This window comes from Octopus sinensis, linkage group LG1 (genome assembly GCF_006345805.1).
Source record: "Octopus sinensis linkage group LG1, ASM634580v1, whole genome shotgun sequence".
Lineage (NCBI taxonomy): Eukaryota > Metazoa > Mollusca > Cephalopoda > Octopoda > Octopodidae > Octopus > Octopus sinensis.
In genome coordinates, this window is record NC_042997.1 from 100608803 (window position 1) to 100626695 (window position 17893).

The 17893-nt window shown below is 36.3% G+C and overlaps 1 protein-coding gene across 1 annotated transcript in view; it reads left to right on the plus strand.

The window, feature by feature from the left end:
- The window catches only part of LOC115219310 (cell division cycle-associated protein 7), a 60807-nt gene that overhangs the window by 7458 nt on the left and 35456 nt on the right, over window positions 1–17893 (plus strand). The window contains exons 2-5 of the mRNA XM_029789475.2: window positions 3274–3381; window positions 5275–5322; window positions 6592–6789; window positions 10512–10592. Of these exons, the coding sequence (XP_029645335.1) occupies window positions 3274–3381; window positions 5275–5322; window positions 6592–6789; window positions 10512–10592 (435 nt within the window). The remainder of the gene's footprint in view (window positions 1–3273; window positions 3382–5274; window positions 5323–6591; window positions 6790–10511; window positions 10593–17893) is intronic.

Consider the following 17893-nt stretch of genomic DNA (forward strand, 5'->3'; position numbering starts at 1 on the left):
GAGAGAGAAATTGATGGATATCAAATTTCTCTGTACTTCTTGATTCAAAAGGGTAGTAATATATATTTCTGATAATGAAGTCCTGTTTACTTTGAGACCTCTCTGTTCTAAGTTTTGCTTTTAAGTTTGGAATTCCTTATCTGAATTTATGACAAATTCAGTCAATAAGAACTAGGTCATTGATAAATTGCCTTCTCTATGCTGACATATACTCAGTTGGCTGTTTTTAGTAAGAACGCCTGTAGTTGTTTCAGTAAATAGAGCTATTGGTAGTTCGTCGTCATTGTACATCAAAAACACATCTCATTTGAACACATTTGTTTTCTTAATTAGCTGTGCTATAACTCTTTCTGTTTCCATAACTTGGATCATGAATTCAATGCCTCTGCAGTAGCTCCATTGTAGAATATCTCCTTTGCTGTTGTAGTTGTTGATTCTTGTTGGGGATAATATCTCACAGCACTACATGATTGACTATGTGAGTGACTAGCACAAATCCTACTTTGCCAGTTATTTTCAACATATCTGATGTTCCTGTTACTTTCTCTACTCTTCATATCTTTAAAGGCAGTTGTTGTTTTCTCTGTGGGTCTACTTAGGGTAGGCACTTTTTTTTCTATATCATCATCATCATCATCATTTAGTGTCAGTTTTCCATGCTGGCACGGGTAAGACAGTTTGACTGGAGCTGGTAAGCTGGAGAGTTAGCTGCACCAGGTTCCAGTCTGATTTGGTTCGTTTCTATGGCTAGATGCCTTTCCTAGCATTAATAGTATGCTGGGTGTCTTTACATGTCACCAGCATGGGTGTCTTTTGTGTGCTATTCTCATTTTTTGCTTCCTTTTTGGCATTAGTGAATGGAAGTATGCCACTTTGTTATTATACACATATGCTCTCCATTGACAATGTTCTCATTTACACTGAGAAACAGCTGCACAATCCACAACACTTAATGTCTCCCATCTTAGTGGTATAGAACATTGAGAAACCTCTTTCTGCTTTATTCCTTGTTAAATACATTTTTGTTATACAGTTCTATTAATCCAGTATCCAATAGTCTGGCAAACCTGATTGTCTTGCATGTTCTGCTTTTCACCAAATGTTTTTCCTAAGTGCCTTCTTGCAACTGATATTACTTGATCATTGTTTACAATAAAGTTGAAAAGAACCATAAACAGAACCTAAGTATTTTGTATCTACCTTGTATATATTTGTTAACTGGCACTCTATTGGTTACAACAATGAGAGTTCCAGTTCATCTGATCAACAGAACAGCCGGCTCCTGAAATTAATGTGCATGTGACTGAGCACTCCACAGACACGTACCCTTAATGTAGTTCTCAGGGAGATTCAGCATAACGCAGGGTGTGACAAGGCTGGCACTTTGAAATACAGGTACTACACATTTTTACCAGTTGAGTGGACTGGAGCCAAGTGAAATAAAGTGTCTTGCTCAAGGACACAGCATGTTGCTGGGAATTGAACATACGTTTGTGAGCTGAATACCTTAACCACTAAGCCATGTGCTTTTATATATATATATATATATATATATATATATATATATATATATATATTTACATATATATATATATATATATTTACTGTCCATCCATTGGTGAAAAGGTCCACTGTAAGTGATAGTAACCAATTTGAGAAAAGTTGAAAAGAAAGCAGAAAACTCTCACATTACACCTGGAAATTGAAATAACCCTGTTCTTTTCCAAGAGGCCAAACTGAGATATATCTCACAATGCTGTGCCAAGAATCTTTACCGCCATTAACTTTGGTAGCTCTTCAATTTCATTGCCAATAGCATAATATACTTGAGTAGTTTTCATCCCCTATTAGGGTGTAGACATCTCCAAAATGTAACATTTGATATGACCTGTTGTACAAATGGGTGTAATGTGTCCATAAATCTACTTATTCTTGACTAGATAATCATTATAATGCATGAATATAACAAACGTTCTTTAAAAATTTATGATATTAAGAAAGTCTGGGCAAGGTTGTTTATGGAAGACCAGCAGTCGCCCATGCATACTAGCCTCCCCTCTCTATGCCACCAATGTTATCCAAGGGAAAGGCAAAGGCAAAGGCCGATACAACTTGGCACCAGTGACGTCGCAGCTCATTTATTAACATGCAAGTGGCTGAGCACTCCACAGATACGTGTACCCTTAACGTAGTTCTCAGGGAGATTCAGCATGACACTGTGTGACAAGGCTGGCCCTTTGAAATACAGATACAACAGAAACAGGAAGAAAGAGTGAAAGTTGTGGTGAAAAAGTACAGCAGGGTTCACCATCACCCCCTGCCGGAACCTCGTGGAGCTTTAGGTGTTTTCGCTCAATAAACACTCACTATGCCTGGTCTGGGAATCGAAGTCGCGATCTTAGGATCACGAGTCTGGTGCCCTAACCATTGGGCCTCCACATAAGTGTATATGTAACCCTTTTGTTATCATATCTTTGTTAAAATGCAACCCCTTTTGTTTCAATTAACTTTGAAAATAACGAATTTAGTAAAATTTGTCATTATTAAACTGGTACTTAGAACTTGTTGATGGAAGGTTGTAATTTTAAACAGGAAGTTTGAATCATAGAGCTAGGGTTAGACTTTGTCCATCACCTGGTTTAATACCAACATCTAGTATGTTGAGTGCTTTTAGCTCTTTAGCATTTAAACCAGCCAAAATATCCTGCTTGTTTTATGCTCAAACTGGCCAGATCTGGTCTCTCACACTAACCCTATATAATATTCTAAATTTAACAGCTCATAAAAATCTGAAAGCTTCAAAATGATACGTAATTAATTCAAAACAATGCAAATACATATGCATTACTTTCGACAGAATAATGTGAATGCTGAAGGCTTAATATCCAATCTATTGCAAGCATTTGAGCCAGGTCTCTAATTTGAAGATACCTTTCACCTGTCTTCCCAGTCTTGGAAGTTCTGTAAATGGTCATGGACACTGCTTGTCTCTTGACTATAGGATGTAAGAAAAAGTGGTTAGTCTCAACTAGATTGGTATCAAAAGGGTCAATAGCAAGGTTAGATTTTGATTTTTGTTTTGTCATAGTATCAACTTAAACCAAGTATTACTCAGATGGAATTAAAAACTGATGTTGAGATAAATTTTAATTTGTGTTTTCTGCTCATTTTTTAACTAATCTTTTGTATTGCTATTTTTATGAATTATATTCTATGTTGTAGTTTTTTTGTCTGGTGTTTCATATTTTTAATTTTAATTTTTTTCTTTTGTAGGGTGTACAACTTGGGTATGGACTGTTACCTTGTAATAAACGTTTTTCTACCACTATTAGCGAATATGAGCAGATGCACAATAACAACATAGCTGATAACAAATTAGTTGTAAGTTTTTTTAATCCTTTTATTCTTTTACTTGTTTCAGTCATTTGACTGCGGCCATGCTGGAGCACTGCCTTGAAAAATTAGCCTTAATCGATTTTTGAACTTTACTGGGTTCTCATTAGTGGTCTCTAGGGATGTAAATAGCAGTAACTTGTAAGTGGAATTTGGTATGGCTGTGTGGTTAAGAATATTTCTGTGTCACGTGGTTTTGAATTCAGTTCCACTGCATAGCACTTTGAGCAAGTGTCTTCTACTATAGCCCCAGGCTGACCAAAGCCCTGTGAGTGGGTTTAGTAGACTGAGACTGAAACCCATATATATATATGTGTATGTTTGTGTTTTTCTCCTTGTCTTGACATTGCTCAATAGTTATAGTCATACAATTGGTGTAGCTTGTTTCCAGTCTCCTGAGGAAACTTGTCTGACCCTAGTAAAAGTGGAAGCAAGTGAGGGTTAGCAACAGGAAGGGCATCTGGCTAGAAAGTGTCTTAATGAATTCCATCTGATTCATGCAAGCATTGAAAAGTAGATGTTATATCAATGATTTTATATATACCCATGTTTCACCACTCATTGCATTCCACCCCACCTTGCACTTTTGTGAACTCCTTACTCATACACCATGGGCAATCTCACATCCTTATAGATTGAGAGTATGCCCTGGCACATCACTACCATCTCTCTTGCCCTGTATTACTCTTGCTTGTTTTCTCTCTCTCTCTCTCTCTTTTTCCCTCCATCCAACTTTAGTAACCACGTATCTCTACAGCAAGATACCTGTTTCTGTCTCTCAGTCATACCCTAATCTTTCATCACATGGCATAAAGCCACCTCTTTCAATACTCCACCCCTTCTTGAAAGATCTTTGTCTTGCTAGTGCCATGTGAAAAGTACTCAGTCTACTCTGTAAGGTGGTTGGTGTTTAGAAGGGTATCCAGCCATAAAAACCATGCTAAAGTAGACAGTGGAGCTTAGTGCAGTCCTCTGTCTTATTAGCCAGCATGAAAGAACCACAATTAGATGATGATGATTATGATTATGATATATATAGTTGTCATTATTTAATATCCATCTTCCTTACTGGCATGGGTTGTACAGTTTGAGATTGAGTGAACTGCAGGATTGTTGAAATCTGATATCTGTTTTGGCATGATTTCTTAATGCCAACCACTTTACAGAGTTTACTGGATGCTTTTTTTGTGATGCCAAAAGAATTGTAAATCAAAGAAAAAACCTTTTGATTGAATAGGATTGTAGTAGAAAAGGAAGTGATTTTATGCCAGTGATAGAGGGACAGGCACAAGTGTCTCACTATAGAGGAGATACATGGCTACCCTGTAGAGATTCATGACCTGTATGTACATGTTGTGTTTGTGCCTCCTTGTCTTGACATTGTATGATAATTATAAATAACTATCACTGTCATATAAGCAGTGTCGTTCCTTTCTAGTAATCCATGAAACCATGTTTGATATCATGGAGCTATATTACCTTGCTTGGAAGCAGGTGAGAGTTGGTGGCAGGAAGACCATCCATCTATCCACAGAAAATCTGCCTCAATGAAGTCAGTCTGCCCATGGAAGCCTGGATGTAAATGATGTAAATAACTTACTCTAACAGAAAACGTGATTGATATTTGTTAGTCTGTTAAAATTTGTTTTCAATTTAATGGAAACTTTGTTGCTTATTTTGTAAATTCAAAAATATAACCACACTTTAATGAGAATATAATTTGAAATTTTCAAAACATGATGGATATTTGTTAGTCTGTTAAATTTGTTTTCATATTTTGTAAATTCAAGAATATAATCACACATCAATGAAAACGTAAATTTGAAATTTTCAAAAATTTGTTGTTACTCTTTGTAATTGAATTATACATCTTAATTTTAGCTGGCACGCCTTTTATCTGAATATAGACTTGAAGCTCCTTCACAGCGGGTAAGTTTTATTTGGTATAAGAATGAGTTTTGTTTCTGTTCTTGTGAGATTATTATTTGGAATTTGTAATGCACATGAAAAAAGATGGTATATCATATCTTGAATGCTCTTAGAATGTGTTGATGTATATGTAGTTTGTGTATTCTTTTTAATTGATAAATATGGAGTGTACTTGTGATCTCAGAATTGGTAGCATTTTAACATAGAAGAAAGTTAATGCTGGTAAGTTGTGCTTACCATTTAGATCCTAGTCTTTTGTCTAAAATATCAGATTTGAAATTGTTATCCTGCAGGTTTTGGGTTCAGTCCCACTGTGTGGCAACTTGGGCAAATATCTCCTACTATAACCTTGGGCTGACCAAAGCCTTGTGAGTGGATTTGGTAGAAGGAAACTGAAAGAAGCCTTTGTGTGTGAGTGTGTGTGTATATATATGTATATATATGTTTGTGTGTCTGTTTGTCACCCCACCATCGCTTGATCACCGAGGTGGCTGTGTTTACATCCCCGTAACTTAGCAGTTTGGCAAAACAAACCGATAAAATAAGTACCAGGCTTACAAAGAATAAGTCCTGGGGTTGATTTGTTTGACTAAAAGCGGTGCTCCAGCATTGCTGCAGTTGAATGACTAAAACAAATAAAAGAATAAAAATGTATATTCCTTGTATGAGATTTGCAAGGGCAGTATGTTTGTACTGTAGTTGGACTTATCACACTTGCAGTTTCATACATACCGTGACCAAATATGGCACACTGGAACTTGCAACAGTGTTGCACAAAATGCCTTGTGGTATTTGGTTACATACAGCCCATTATGTTCTAAGTTAACTTTTATCCTTTTTGGGGTTGATAAAATAAAGGATCTTTTCTGACAATTCTTAAAATCAATAGCACTTGCATTTTAATGTGTTGAGTGGCAGAAATTTCATCTTCCTTTATTCTGAGTTCAAATCACAGTGGAGTTGGCTTTGTCTTTACATCTTTCCAAGATCATTGAAGTAATAATCAAATACTAGGGTTCATTCGTTCAACTGTAGTTCTCTTTTATTAATTTGTGGATTTGAGTTGTTTTGTGCGAACTAATGTATAGGAGATTGTGGCCACTTTGCTATCATCTTTTTGTATAATGAATATATTTTTGTATAATGGATATATTCCTGTAATTACTACTATTTTGAAAATATCAATCCCATACATATTTAAAGTAAATCAATGTTGTTAAGTATTTTAAATATCAATTAATTAGCAAGTTTTTTTTTATTCCTTTTCAGGTGATAAATCATAAGGTTCGCCGATCATCAACAAATAACAAACCAGTAGTACTACGTCGAAATCCTGCTCGAAGTACTCGCAGTCATTATAGTTTATCAGTACTAGCTCCTGCCACAAGACAACGTAGAGGTTCTGTATCCTCAACTGTCTCCTCATCTTCTTCATTATCATCTGTATCACCTTCTGTTTCACCTGAGGTAAGTTAACGCCTTCAATTCACTACATTACATGCAATTATAAGATTCATAAATTAAGGAAAAGAATATGTAAAATGTATATTTATATTGTAACAAAATATGAAAATATAATAATGAATTCTTTGGAGTATGTCATCATCATCGTTTAGCATCCGCTAACATGGGTTGGATGATTTGACTGCGGGCTGGTGAACCAGATGGCTGCACCAGGCTTCAATCTTGATCTGGCAGAGTTTCTACAGCTGGATGCTCTTCCTAACGCCAACCACTCTGAGAGTGTAGTGGGTACTTTTACGTGCCACTGGCACGGGGCCAGTCAGGTGGTACCATCAATGACCTCGCTCGAATCTTTTACACATGCCACTGGCACAGGTGCCAGTAAGGCGATGCTGGTAACGATCATGCTTGGATGGTGCCTTTTTATGTGCCACCGGCATGGGGGCCAGATAGCCGCTCTGGCAATGATCACACTTGGATGGTGCTCTTAATACCCTACTAGCACGGGGCTCGAGTGCCAGTAAAGCGACACTGGTAACGGTCACACTCGAATGGTTCCTTTTATGTGCCACTGGCATGGAAGCTGGTTAGCTGCTCTGTCAACGATCACACTCGTATGGTGCTCTTTGCACCCTGCTAGCACGGATGCCAGTCATCGAATTTGATTTTGATATTGATATCTATTTATAATTAAGTACAATAAATACCTTGATAAACAAGTTAATTTGTTCCTGGAGACCACTCATAAAGTGGAAAATTGTTAAGCAGAGCAATAATTTCCTATAGTAGCAATGTTATAAATTGTAATTTGTTCCCAGAAAAATATTTTACCTATAAAATTTTAAATACTCGTAAATAAATGGTAATAAAACAGTAGAATGTAAAGAATATTTTATGTAGAATAAAAAGAATGTCAAGATAATTTATAATAAAAAAAGAATATAACCGTTTTCTGAATCACTTTCACTCGCACTAGACTCATGCAACCATCACTCGTAGACAGAATTGCCAATTCATAAGCACTTGTAGACAGACTTATAGATTTCTTTTTAAAAAGCAAGTCTAGAGTTGTTTGCTTAGAAGAAGCTATTTTTCGCTCTCTATAAATTTCTCTGCAGAAGCATTTGTTATGGTAGTAGAAATTTTGTGCTTCATTCAAAATTTAGATCTTGTGCTTGAAAAATTTCTAAAAGAATAAAACTCATAGACCTGGGGTCTTATAAAGTGAGGTATTACTGTATAAAAGTTGTAACATTTTCAGTTTTGCTGAGGGACATGTTAGAGGAAAGAAACAGTAAATTTTGGGCAATTTAAGCAGTGTACAAATAAACAATTTGCTTTAAAAGTAATGCATTCGGATTACTCTGCCAAATCTAATGCTTATTTATTCACATTGTTTTGAATTAATTATGCATTATCTCATGATTTCAAGCTTTTAATGATGTGATTGTTTTTAGAATGACATTGTAAGGTAGGTGTGAGAGGATGGCTCTGGTTGATTTAAATGTAGAATATTTGGGTTAAATGTTCCCAGTTTAAATGCTAAAGAATTAAGTTACAAAGATATAATGTTAAAGGTATTACTTACCTGAGGCTTATTACTCATTTTGTTTAATTTTTTTCAATTTGTAATCTGACATTGTTTGTAGTTCTGGATTGCAGTGTGTCAAAGTAGGGTTTCACAACCTACAGTACCCATCAGTGGGTGACATCAGCTCTTGGGTGGGTAGTGAGAAAATATAGAGAAAATAGTGGACAATTTTGAAATTTTGATGGGTAGTTTGGAATTTAAAGCGTTGTTATAGAAAAAATTTGAATTACCTGATTGTACAACCATCTGTGCTCCCCCTGTGGCTGTATTGCAGTTATTTTCTTGATAGAGCTTGGTGATCCTGACTTCTGAACTTGTAAAAGTGAGGTGACAGAAATATTAGCACACTGGGTGAAATGCTTAGCGGTTTTCGTTTGCCTCTACATTCTGAGTTCAAATTCCACCATGATCGATTTTGCCTTTCATACTTTCGGGGTTGATAAATTAAGTACCAATGTAATTGACTAGTCCCCTCCTCCCAAATGTCAAGCCTTGTGCCTTTAGTATTATTATGGAAAACATTTGGTCGAAGATGGTACTTGTTCTTTGTAAAGAAACTCCTATACGTATATTCTGAACTTCATTCGATGAGTATGTCACCATCCTGTTCCATTATTACGAATTTGAATCAAGAGCTTGAGTCATACTGAAATTTTTATTAGCTGATTGCACAACCATGGGTACTGCCCCTATAGATGTGTTGCAGTTATATTCTTGATAGAACTTAGTAATCCTGACTTTTGATCTTGTAAGATTCTTCCATACAGCATAAATGTAAGAAGCACTGTTGGCTTACTAGAGCTCTTCTGCTACCTCTTCACAATTTGTCATGACTTCACCAATCTTCCATGACTTCACCTTATCTCTGGTAGGGTGGCTAAGCAGGTGCTATACCTTGCCAGAGGGCAACCTGTAACTATGCAGGTCATGGTCATCATTCAACGTGGCATTTTCAAGATACCTGCATATCTGCCAGTATACTGAATAAATTAACCAAAGTGTCTCTCTTTGGTCTGTATTTAGCAAAACCAAATTTAACAAAACTAAAAATAGCACTACTACAATAATGAAATCTTCATTATTATTTTGATGCCTACTTATCTATGTTTGCATAGATCTAACAAGACTTTTATTTTATTGATGAGACAAAATTTTCTAAAGTCAGATGCCCTTCATCAACATACCTTGTTTCCAAGCATGGTAATGATACCCTAATATTGAACAATGAACAAGTTGAACCTGGACATGCTTTCACAGTGAACTACAGTCTAATGACACCATTTATATGAATGGTGAAAATTTTATTTGCAATCAGTGCGCAAATAAAGACAAGGGAGAATTCATACACTCCTGCACACAAATATACACTCCTACATCATTATCATTTAATGTCTGTCTCCCATGCTAACATATGTTGCATGATTTGAAAGAATATGATGAGTTGGATGACTGTCATTCTCCCCTGGCATGTTTTCTGTGGTTGGTTGTTCTTAATGCCAACCACTTTACAGAGTGGTTTAAAGGTGGCGAGCTGGCAGAAACGTTAGCACGCCGGGCAAAACGCGTAGCCGTATTTTGTCTGCCATTATGTTCTGAGTTCAAATTCCGCCGAGGTCGACTTCGGCTTTCATCCTTTCGGGGTCGATAAATTAATACCAGTTACGCATTGGAGTCAATGTAATCGACTTAATCCCTTTGTCATTGTTTGTCCCCTCTGTGTTTGGCCCCTTGTAGGCAATAAAGAAATAAAGACATAACTTTACAGAGTGCAGCTTTTGACATAAAAGTGGGTGATGCTGCTAAAAATGGTTGGGAAACTCTGTTCTAGTGGCTTAATAGTAAGATGAATCTAATGTTGAGTGTAAGTTTTGTTTTGGCTGTGAGCTGACAGAATCATTAGTACACCAGGCAAAGTGATTAGTATTTTGTCTGTCCTTATGTTCCGAGTTCAAATTCTGATGAGGTCAATTTTACTTTTTGTTTTTCAGGATCAATAAAATAAATACTAGTTGAGCACTGGGGTTGCTGTAATCTACTTAACCCATTGCCTAAAATTGCTGGCCTTGTGCCAAAATTTGAAACTAATATTATCGTCATTGTTTTATATAAAAAAAAATATTTGCTTTGTTTACAGAAACTCTTAGTTCGATTTCCATTTTTCAAAAGACCTATCTCTGATGGCAGTTCCATTGATTTTATTGATGACAGTGATGATGTAAGTCCTTGAAAAGTTTAATATTTTATATGAAGTGTTTATTTTGAAATATGTACAAAAAAAATGTATGTTGTGAAAGCATGATTTTTAGCTTCAATAATTACATAATACAATAGTTCTCAAACTGACAACATCACGATTTGTGAAAGTATTTTGCCTTCCCAGCTTATTAATCCAATCATATTGTATGGAGAAAGTTACCTCCCTTGGTAACAAAATTCACCACAGACCACCACACAATCGAAATAAAATAGGCATCTCTATAATTTTTTGCTTGCCACAGTATTGGACAAGTTCCATCATCACGAGCATCCTTTAACGTTCATTTTCTATGCCTGCATGGGTTGGACAGTTTGACCAGAGATGGCAAGCTGGAGAGCTGCATCAGGTTCCAGTCTGATTTCGCTTGGTTTCTATGACTGGATGTCCTTCCTGACGCCAACTACTTTTAAACGTGGCATTGGCACAAGCGCTTTTATGTGGAACCGTTTAAAACCATCTTAATTTAATCAAATACGACAATTTGTCTGCTTCTTTTTCAATTTTCACGCCTGTTGCAACACCTTTTTGTATAAGTTTTACTCTTCATTTGAATGCACCTATGCTAAAATCATTTTTTTCTAAAGAAATTTTCATTTTCAAGGGAGCTAACTTTGCTAACACATCATGTTTATGATTATATATATGTATATATATCGCTAGCCAATACACACATTTTTTTCTCTTTGTTTCTTTCTGTGGAGGAGCGTAGGCTCGAAACATTAAAGACTTTTTCAATTCCCGAGCGTTATCTGTTTGTTTTCTACTCCACTTGTCTTCGTCTTTTGTTTTTTTTGTGAATTCTCCCTATACATACATACATACATACATACACACATATATATATAAACTGTTGAGTGACAGATTATGAAATAAGTGTACTGTTATCTATCATCATGACGTTTATTTTTGATCATTTTCCAATTTCTATAATTTGAAGTAAAAAGGTATTTGTCTTTTGTAAACGTTTATAGTTTTAAATATTTGTGGAAAAGATTGGCAGAGGAACATAAATCTTCATCAGAATTACTTTCGAACATGCTACAAATCGGATACAAATTTTGTTTTATTTTGTAAATAGCATTATATTAATTTTGTAATGGCATATTAACTTTAAATAAGTGCTTATTAAAAAAAAAAAAGAATTGTAGATGGTTCGTTTTATTGTAGTATCAATTTCATTTTAGAATATGTTGCTGTTAGTTTATATCTAGTTTACCATGCTTGAACTTAAGTAGTTTTTGAAACTTTTTGTTTACAAATTGCAGCAATTATTTTTGAAGTTAGATAACCATTCTAGAATAGGAAGTTAAGACAGAGTTATGCCCCTTAGACAGTGCTAAAATTCTAATAGACAACCAATATGTTGAGAAAAGAGGTAAAAAAATTAAATGCTTCAATGCTAGGATTCACACCCGTTTACCTCCTGCTATATTTACCACACCATTTTCCTCCTGCTGTATTTTCTTTCAGTAATTTAAGTTTATATTTCTACCATAAGAAAGCAACTGGTAAAGGAAATATACAATACTGTTTTTAAACATTTTAAGCTTAAATAATAACATTTTAAAATTGTACATAAAGTCATTTCATTTGAACAGATGCCAACATCATATAGTGTTTTGAATTAGACTATGAGAAATAATATGCCCTTTAGTGTTCAAACTGGCCAAAACCTGCTGTATCCAAAAATCGCTAAAAAAAATCAATCACATTATTGAATTCTCATAGCTTTGAGATACTTTCCCACCTTTATTCAAGTATAAATACTGTGAAGTTTAGACCACATGGTTTTTTTCAACGTTTGAAGAGAAGTCTGTACCTTAGTTTTTAATGAAATGGCGTCTGCAAGTAGTGATTCCAACTTTGAAGGTTTTACTCTTGACGATATAGAAAATATAAATGAAAACGAGTATTTTGACTTTGGATGAATCTGATACCAATATTAGTGAATTGTCGCCGGATGAAGATTTTGAGAACGGAAGTGATGAAAATGATATCGTAAACATGGCAAGATGGTCAAAGATTACAACACCAATCACTATTCCTGATTTCACAGAAAACATTGGTCCACAACACAATTTACCTCCTGATGCTCAACCATCGGACTATCTATTTTTACCGGAAAGTTTTTTTGAAAATGTTATGGAGAAAACAAACAAATATGCGCAATGTATAATTTCTATTCATGGAAGAAACGATCTACTATGGCAGCCAACTTATACTGCGGAAATGAGAGCGTTTTTCAAAATAAATATTATGTTTGGTGTTAAACAGCTTCCTTGAGTGTGGAACTACTGGAGTCCTGATATAAGGTATGGTGGTCCATATATCTCAAGTATAATGTTGAAGACAAGGTATGGGGTGGGGGTGTACACTCTCACCATCAAAACATGATGGTGGTATTTGCTGATAGCATTTTACTGAATTATGTGCACGTGGTTTTGTTTATAGTGGTCATTGCTTGTGCAGCACAATGCGCACCCTCTCCATCAAAAAAGCATTTACCTGTACTGGTGTGCCACATGCCAGGTGCTAAATTGATTGCAGATTTGAGATTAAAGTGGCCTTCTAGTGTAGTTGCTTAAAAGTTACAGAGCCCAGACTGCCTTATGAGTAAGTAGATGTTGATAGTACACATCAACTGAGGGGAGTGTCAGCAACCACAAACCCGGTTTTATATCAGAGCTTTCCTTCGGGATGGGTTGCCCTCACCATGGCTAAGGAGCCCCATCTACCCCAAACATATATATAAATATAAAAAAAGACAAAAAAAACTCTAAAAATATGTGAGATTTAACAACATAAATAAGATATATAAAGCAATATATATATATGTACACACATTTTTTTGGATGACTGTTGACTACTCATGAGTTCCTCTGCCCTTTGACAGGCTTTGTCTTTTGTCCCGCAGGGTTTCTAACACCCTCCTCACCAAGCAAGCTCAGTGGGGTTGCCAATTTAGTTGCCAAAGACTCAACCATGCAACAGGGTGTAGTATTATACACACACAAACAAACACTTACAGGGTGCAGTGAATAAATTGTCTAAATTACACAAAAATGAAAATAACATTGGCATCTCATTTTAACAGATATGTTTACCAAAATTACATAAAAATATATTGAAACACTAAAGAGTAAATTTATTCAACAAAATCGCCATTGGCTTCAACTGTGGCCTCCAGACTTCAGAATCTGCAACTCTTCTGGATAGTCTCCTTGTTTAAGCTGGTGAATGTTGCCATAGTCTTTGCCTTCAGTTCTTCTTTGGTGTTACAAGGTGTTTTGTTGGTCTCTTGCTTAACTGTGCCCCACACATAATAATCATGTGCTCTCTTGGGAGTTAGGTGGCTAGATGTTAGGAGTGATGTGATTTCAGAATTTGTCAGACAGCCATGACCGGGTTCTTCTACTTGTGTGGCATGGTGCAGAGTTCTGGCGCTAGACATAGCGTCTTCCAGCAGCCACACTCTTGACCCAGGGCAGTACTACCTCCTTGAGGCAGGTGATGTAGGCCTCTGTACTGAGTCTGAAGCCATGTGGGAAGATGAATGGTGGCATTGCATCATCACTAGTTATCACTCCAAACACCTTTGTAATCACAATTAGACTTATCCAACTCTTTCCGAATCCTCTTGAACGTCCTCAGATTGGTACCCAAACATTTGGAAATGTTCGTATTGGAGCTTCCAGTGCAAATGCCAAGCAATACAGCATGTTGTTTCCAAATTTCTGGCAGAGTGAATTGTGTCATGGTGCAGTTTTTCTCACAGATGGTGCCCAACTGACCCTACTACTCAGTGTAGTTGACAAAATCAAAGATGAATAATGTGCATGTGAGAGGTTAACAATATATAATGGCAACAATTTATCCATCATGCTCTATCATCATGGTTTGACAAGATCCTATGAGCCAGAGAAATGTTGTGCTCCAATGTCTACTTTGGCATGATTTCTATGGTTGGATGTCCAACCACCATACAGAATATATTGGGTGCTTTTTTTATAGCACTCGTTGGTAAGGTTACCAAGTAAATCAGAAAACCAGGCTCCTTGACAAAGCAAGGCTACAGTATTGAGGGAAGTGGCTTAGTGTCAGGCGTTGAAAGGCAAAGTATGATTGAGGGCAGGAGTAGGGTCACACACACACACACACACACATGATATTTCTCATGCCTGATAATATTTGCTTTGAAATCATTACTTCTTGCTTGTCCCACAGCATTTTAAGCTATTTTTGTTCATTGTAACAGAGGTACTAAATATAAACAGAATATGTCTGTGTATTGTTAATATATACTGTTTTTTAATGTTAAAATTTTTAATTGTTAATATATACTGTTTTTTAATGAGTGCTAATAGGGACATGGCCAGTTTAGCCCTTTAGCAATTAAACTGGCCATATCCAGCCAAAATATTCCACCTGCTTTATCTTCAGACTGTCTGATCTGGCCTTTCACACCTACCCTACAGTGCCATTTTACAAATAAACAATCACATCATCAAAATCTCAGAGTTATGAAATAATGCATGATTAATTCAAAATGATGTGAATACATAAACTTTACATTTGACAGTAATCTGAATGCTAAAGGGTTAAGGTAAACTCTACAAGCATGGAAATGTTGCCAACCAGACCATTTTGAAATGCATGCAGAGCTATGAAACCATTCTGCTTGCATGTGTTCACTGCCTGTTGGTTGTTGATCTCGCTATCAGCTCAATGCATTGTAAAGCACGTCCCACTGCTTTCTTCTGTCTGGGAAGGGCAGGTGGTCAGCCTGTATCTGTTTTGTGGATTTGTGGAAAGTGTTTGTGCAGTGGTTGAAATTAAAAGGGATAGAGACTGGCACCTTTCTGTTTGGTCAAGCACTTCTCAGCTTTTGCAAATTTCATTTGAAAAGGAAAATAAGAGTGGACAAGTAAGTGTTGCTTCGCAGTAAATTTATTGAAAGGTGGACTAACGCTGGGTCATAGTGCTAGTGCATGCATATACAGCAGCATGCATGCGCACATACACGTGAGTACTGTCCAAATCTCCGACCAATCACATACAGCTTGCTGGCATTCAATTGGTATATCAAGTTTCGGGCATTTTGATTGGGTTTTGGATAGAAAATTCACAAAAAAGTCACTTCTATTGATTTTTTAATGGCTTTGCAGGGTGACTGGGAAAATGTAAAGATGTGCACGACCATCCTTGGACAGTTTTGAATGACCATAGAAAGTGCGAACCCTCTAACTGAAAAATTGTGGATTTGTATAAAGGACACACACAGACATTTTGCTGGTTATATATATAGAGATGCCTTTACATTCTTTTTTTTTGTTCCACTGGTCTTCAAAAGTGCAGTGACCAGTTTTAATGATAGCAAGGAATGTAAACATATTATTCAGTTGGTGACAAGCATAGTTGTGGAATGTCACATTTGCGCACATACGCATGCATGTAGACGCACATACACACACACCTATATGGTTTCTATTCCATTGACAATGCATTGGTTGGCCCAAAATGTTACACCATGGAACTGAATCCAAAACCATATGGTAGCAAATGAAACTTTTTAGCTACACAAATAGTAATAATAATAATTATGATTTAATGTCCCTGTTCCTTGTTGGCATGGTGTAGATGGTCTGGTAGGATCTGATGGGTCCGAAGGCTGCATCTGGCTTCAGTGTCTATTTTGCATGGCTTCTATAGTTGGGTGCTCATCCTAAAATGTCAACCTCTTTACAGCATGAACTGGGTGTTTATTATGAGGCATTAGTGAGGTCACGATGCAGCCTGTAAGACTAAGATCCCTTTCAACTGAGTAGGGCTGCAGTAAAGAGAGTGAGAGAGAGAGAGATAAACAACTGGATAGTTTGGAATAAGTAGGGAAGAGAGAAGAGTAGGTAACCAATGAGACATGTATTGTTAGGGAAGGGGCAGGTAGGAGAGAGATCACTGACTGCAGAATAAAATGTGAGTGTACGACTGAATAGCTAAAAGTACCTTTAATTAACTACCAAAATTTATAACACTCATATACATATATATATATACATGCATACACACACATAAATATATAAGTATATATATGTAAACAGACATGTGCAAATACACACACCTATGACATTTGTTAATTTATTGATCAGTTCATTGTTTTTGTAAAGAACAAACTATTTTTTAAATGGCTCAGAACTGAACTAACACAGGTGTTCAATTGTTTGATTTAATTAGCACAGTAGAACAAGGGTAACTACTGAAGTATTCAAATTACCATAGCTAGTTAGTACATTCCCAATTATAGGCCAATATTACTGAAAGCTGTCTACAAAGATGACGTAGAGGTACTTCTCGAGAGAGAACAACAATGAACGATTGACATCATTGGAGTCATGGTTTTAATAATAAATAATGAAATTGCAATGGAGTTATATTTTAATTTTCCCTTTACTTTGGTACTGCTGATCAATATCTCTAAGATAACCATAGATACTTCCTCAAGTGAAATCTAATTTACTTTTGTTGAAAAGGCTTTTGAAAGTTGGGTTTTATATGAGAATACAAAGTGCGAGTTAATTTCGTGGTAAATAATTCTCTTGTGATGTAGCAATGGATGGATACTTCCAAGGAGGAAATGGTTTGAGAAGACGTCAGATGGTTAGGATTTTATAAGATGGTATACGAGGGGAAGTCAAAAATTATCCTCACTTTCACCATAACATATTTTTATTATTGTCACGTTACCTTCTGCGCATGTGTGCTTATAGTTGGTACTATTGTGGTCATATGATCGAAGCTTGAGCCTGATCGTGTCATTTTTCTTTCTGGCTTTACAATGTAAGCATGGCTGTTCCACTAGCAATGTACACCAAAGAAGAACAAAGAGCAGTGATCTGAGAGATGGTAATGGTGAACTGATTCACCATTACCATCTCTCGAGATTGCTGAATCTTCTTGGTGGTGGTTGACAGGCATCCTGCTCCCTCTTTGTGCGTCATGATTGTCCGGCCACTTTTCAACTTCTCGATCCACTCATACACACTTCTATGCGGTAGTGCAGTCCCTGTATTATGCTGAAAGCCTCTGATGAATTTCAGCACCTGACGCACCTTTCGACCAGAGAAATTGGATCACTGCTCTTTGTTCTTCTTTGGTGCACATTGCCAGTGGAGTGGCTATTGCTTACACTGTAAAGCCAGAAAGTAGAATGGCATGATCAGGCTCAAACTTTGATCATATGACCACAATAGTGCCAACTATAA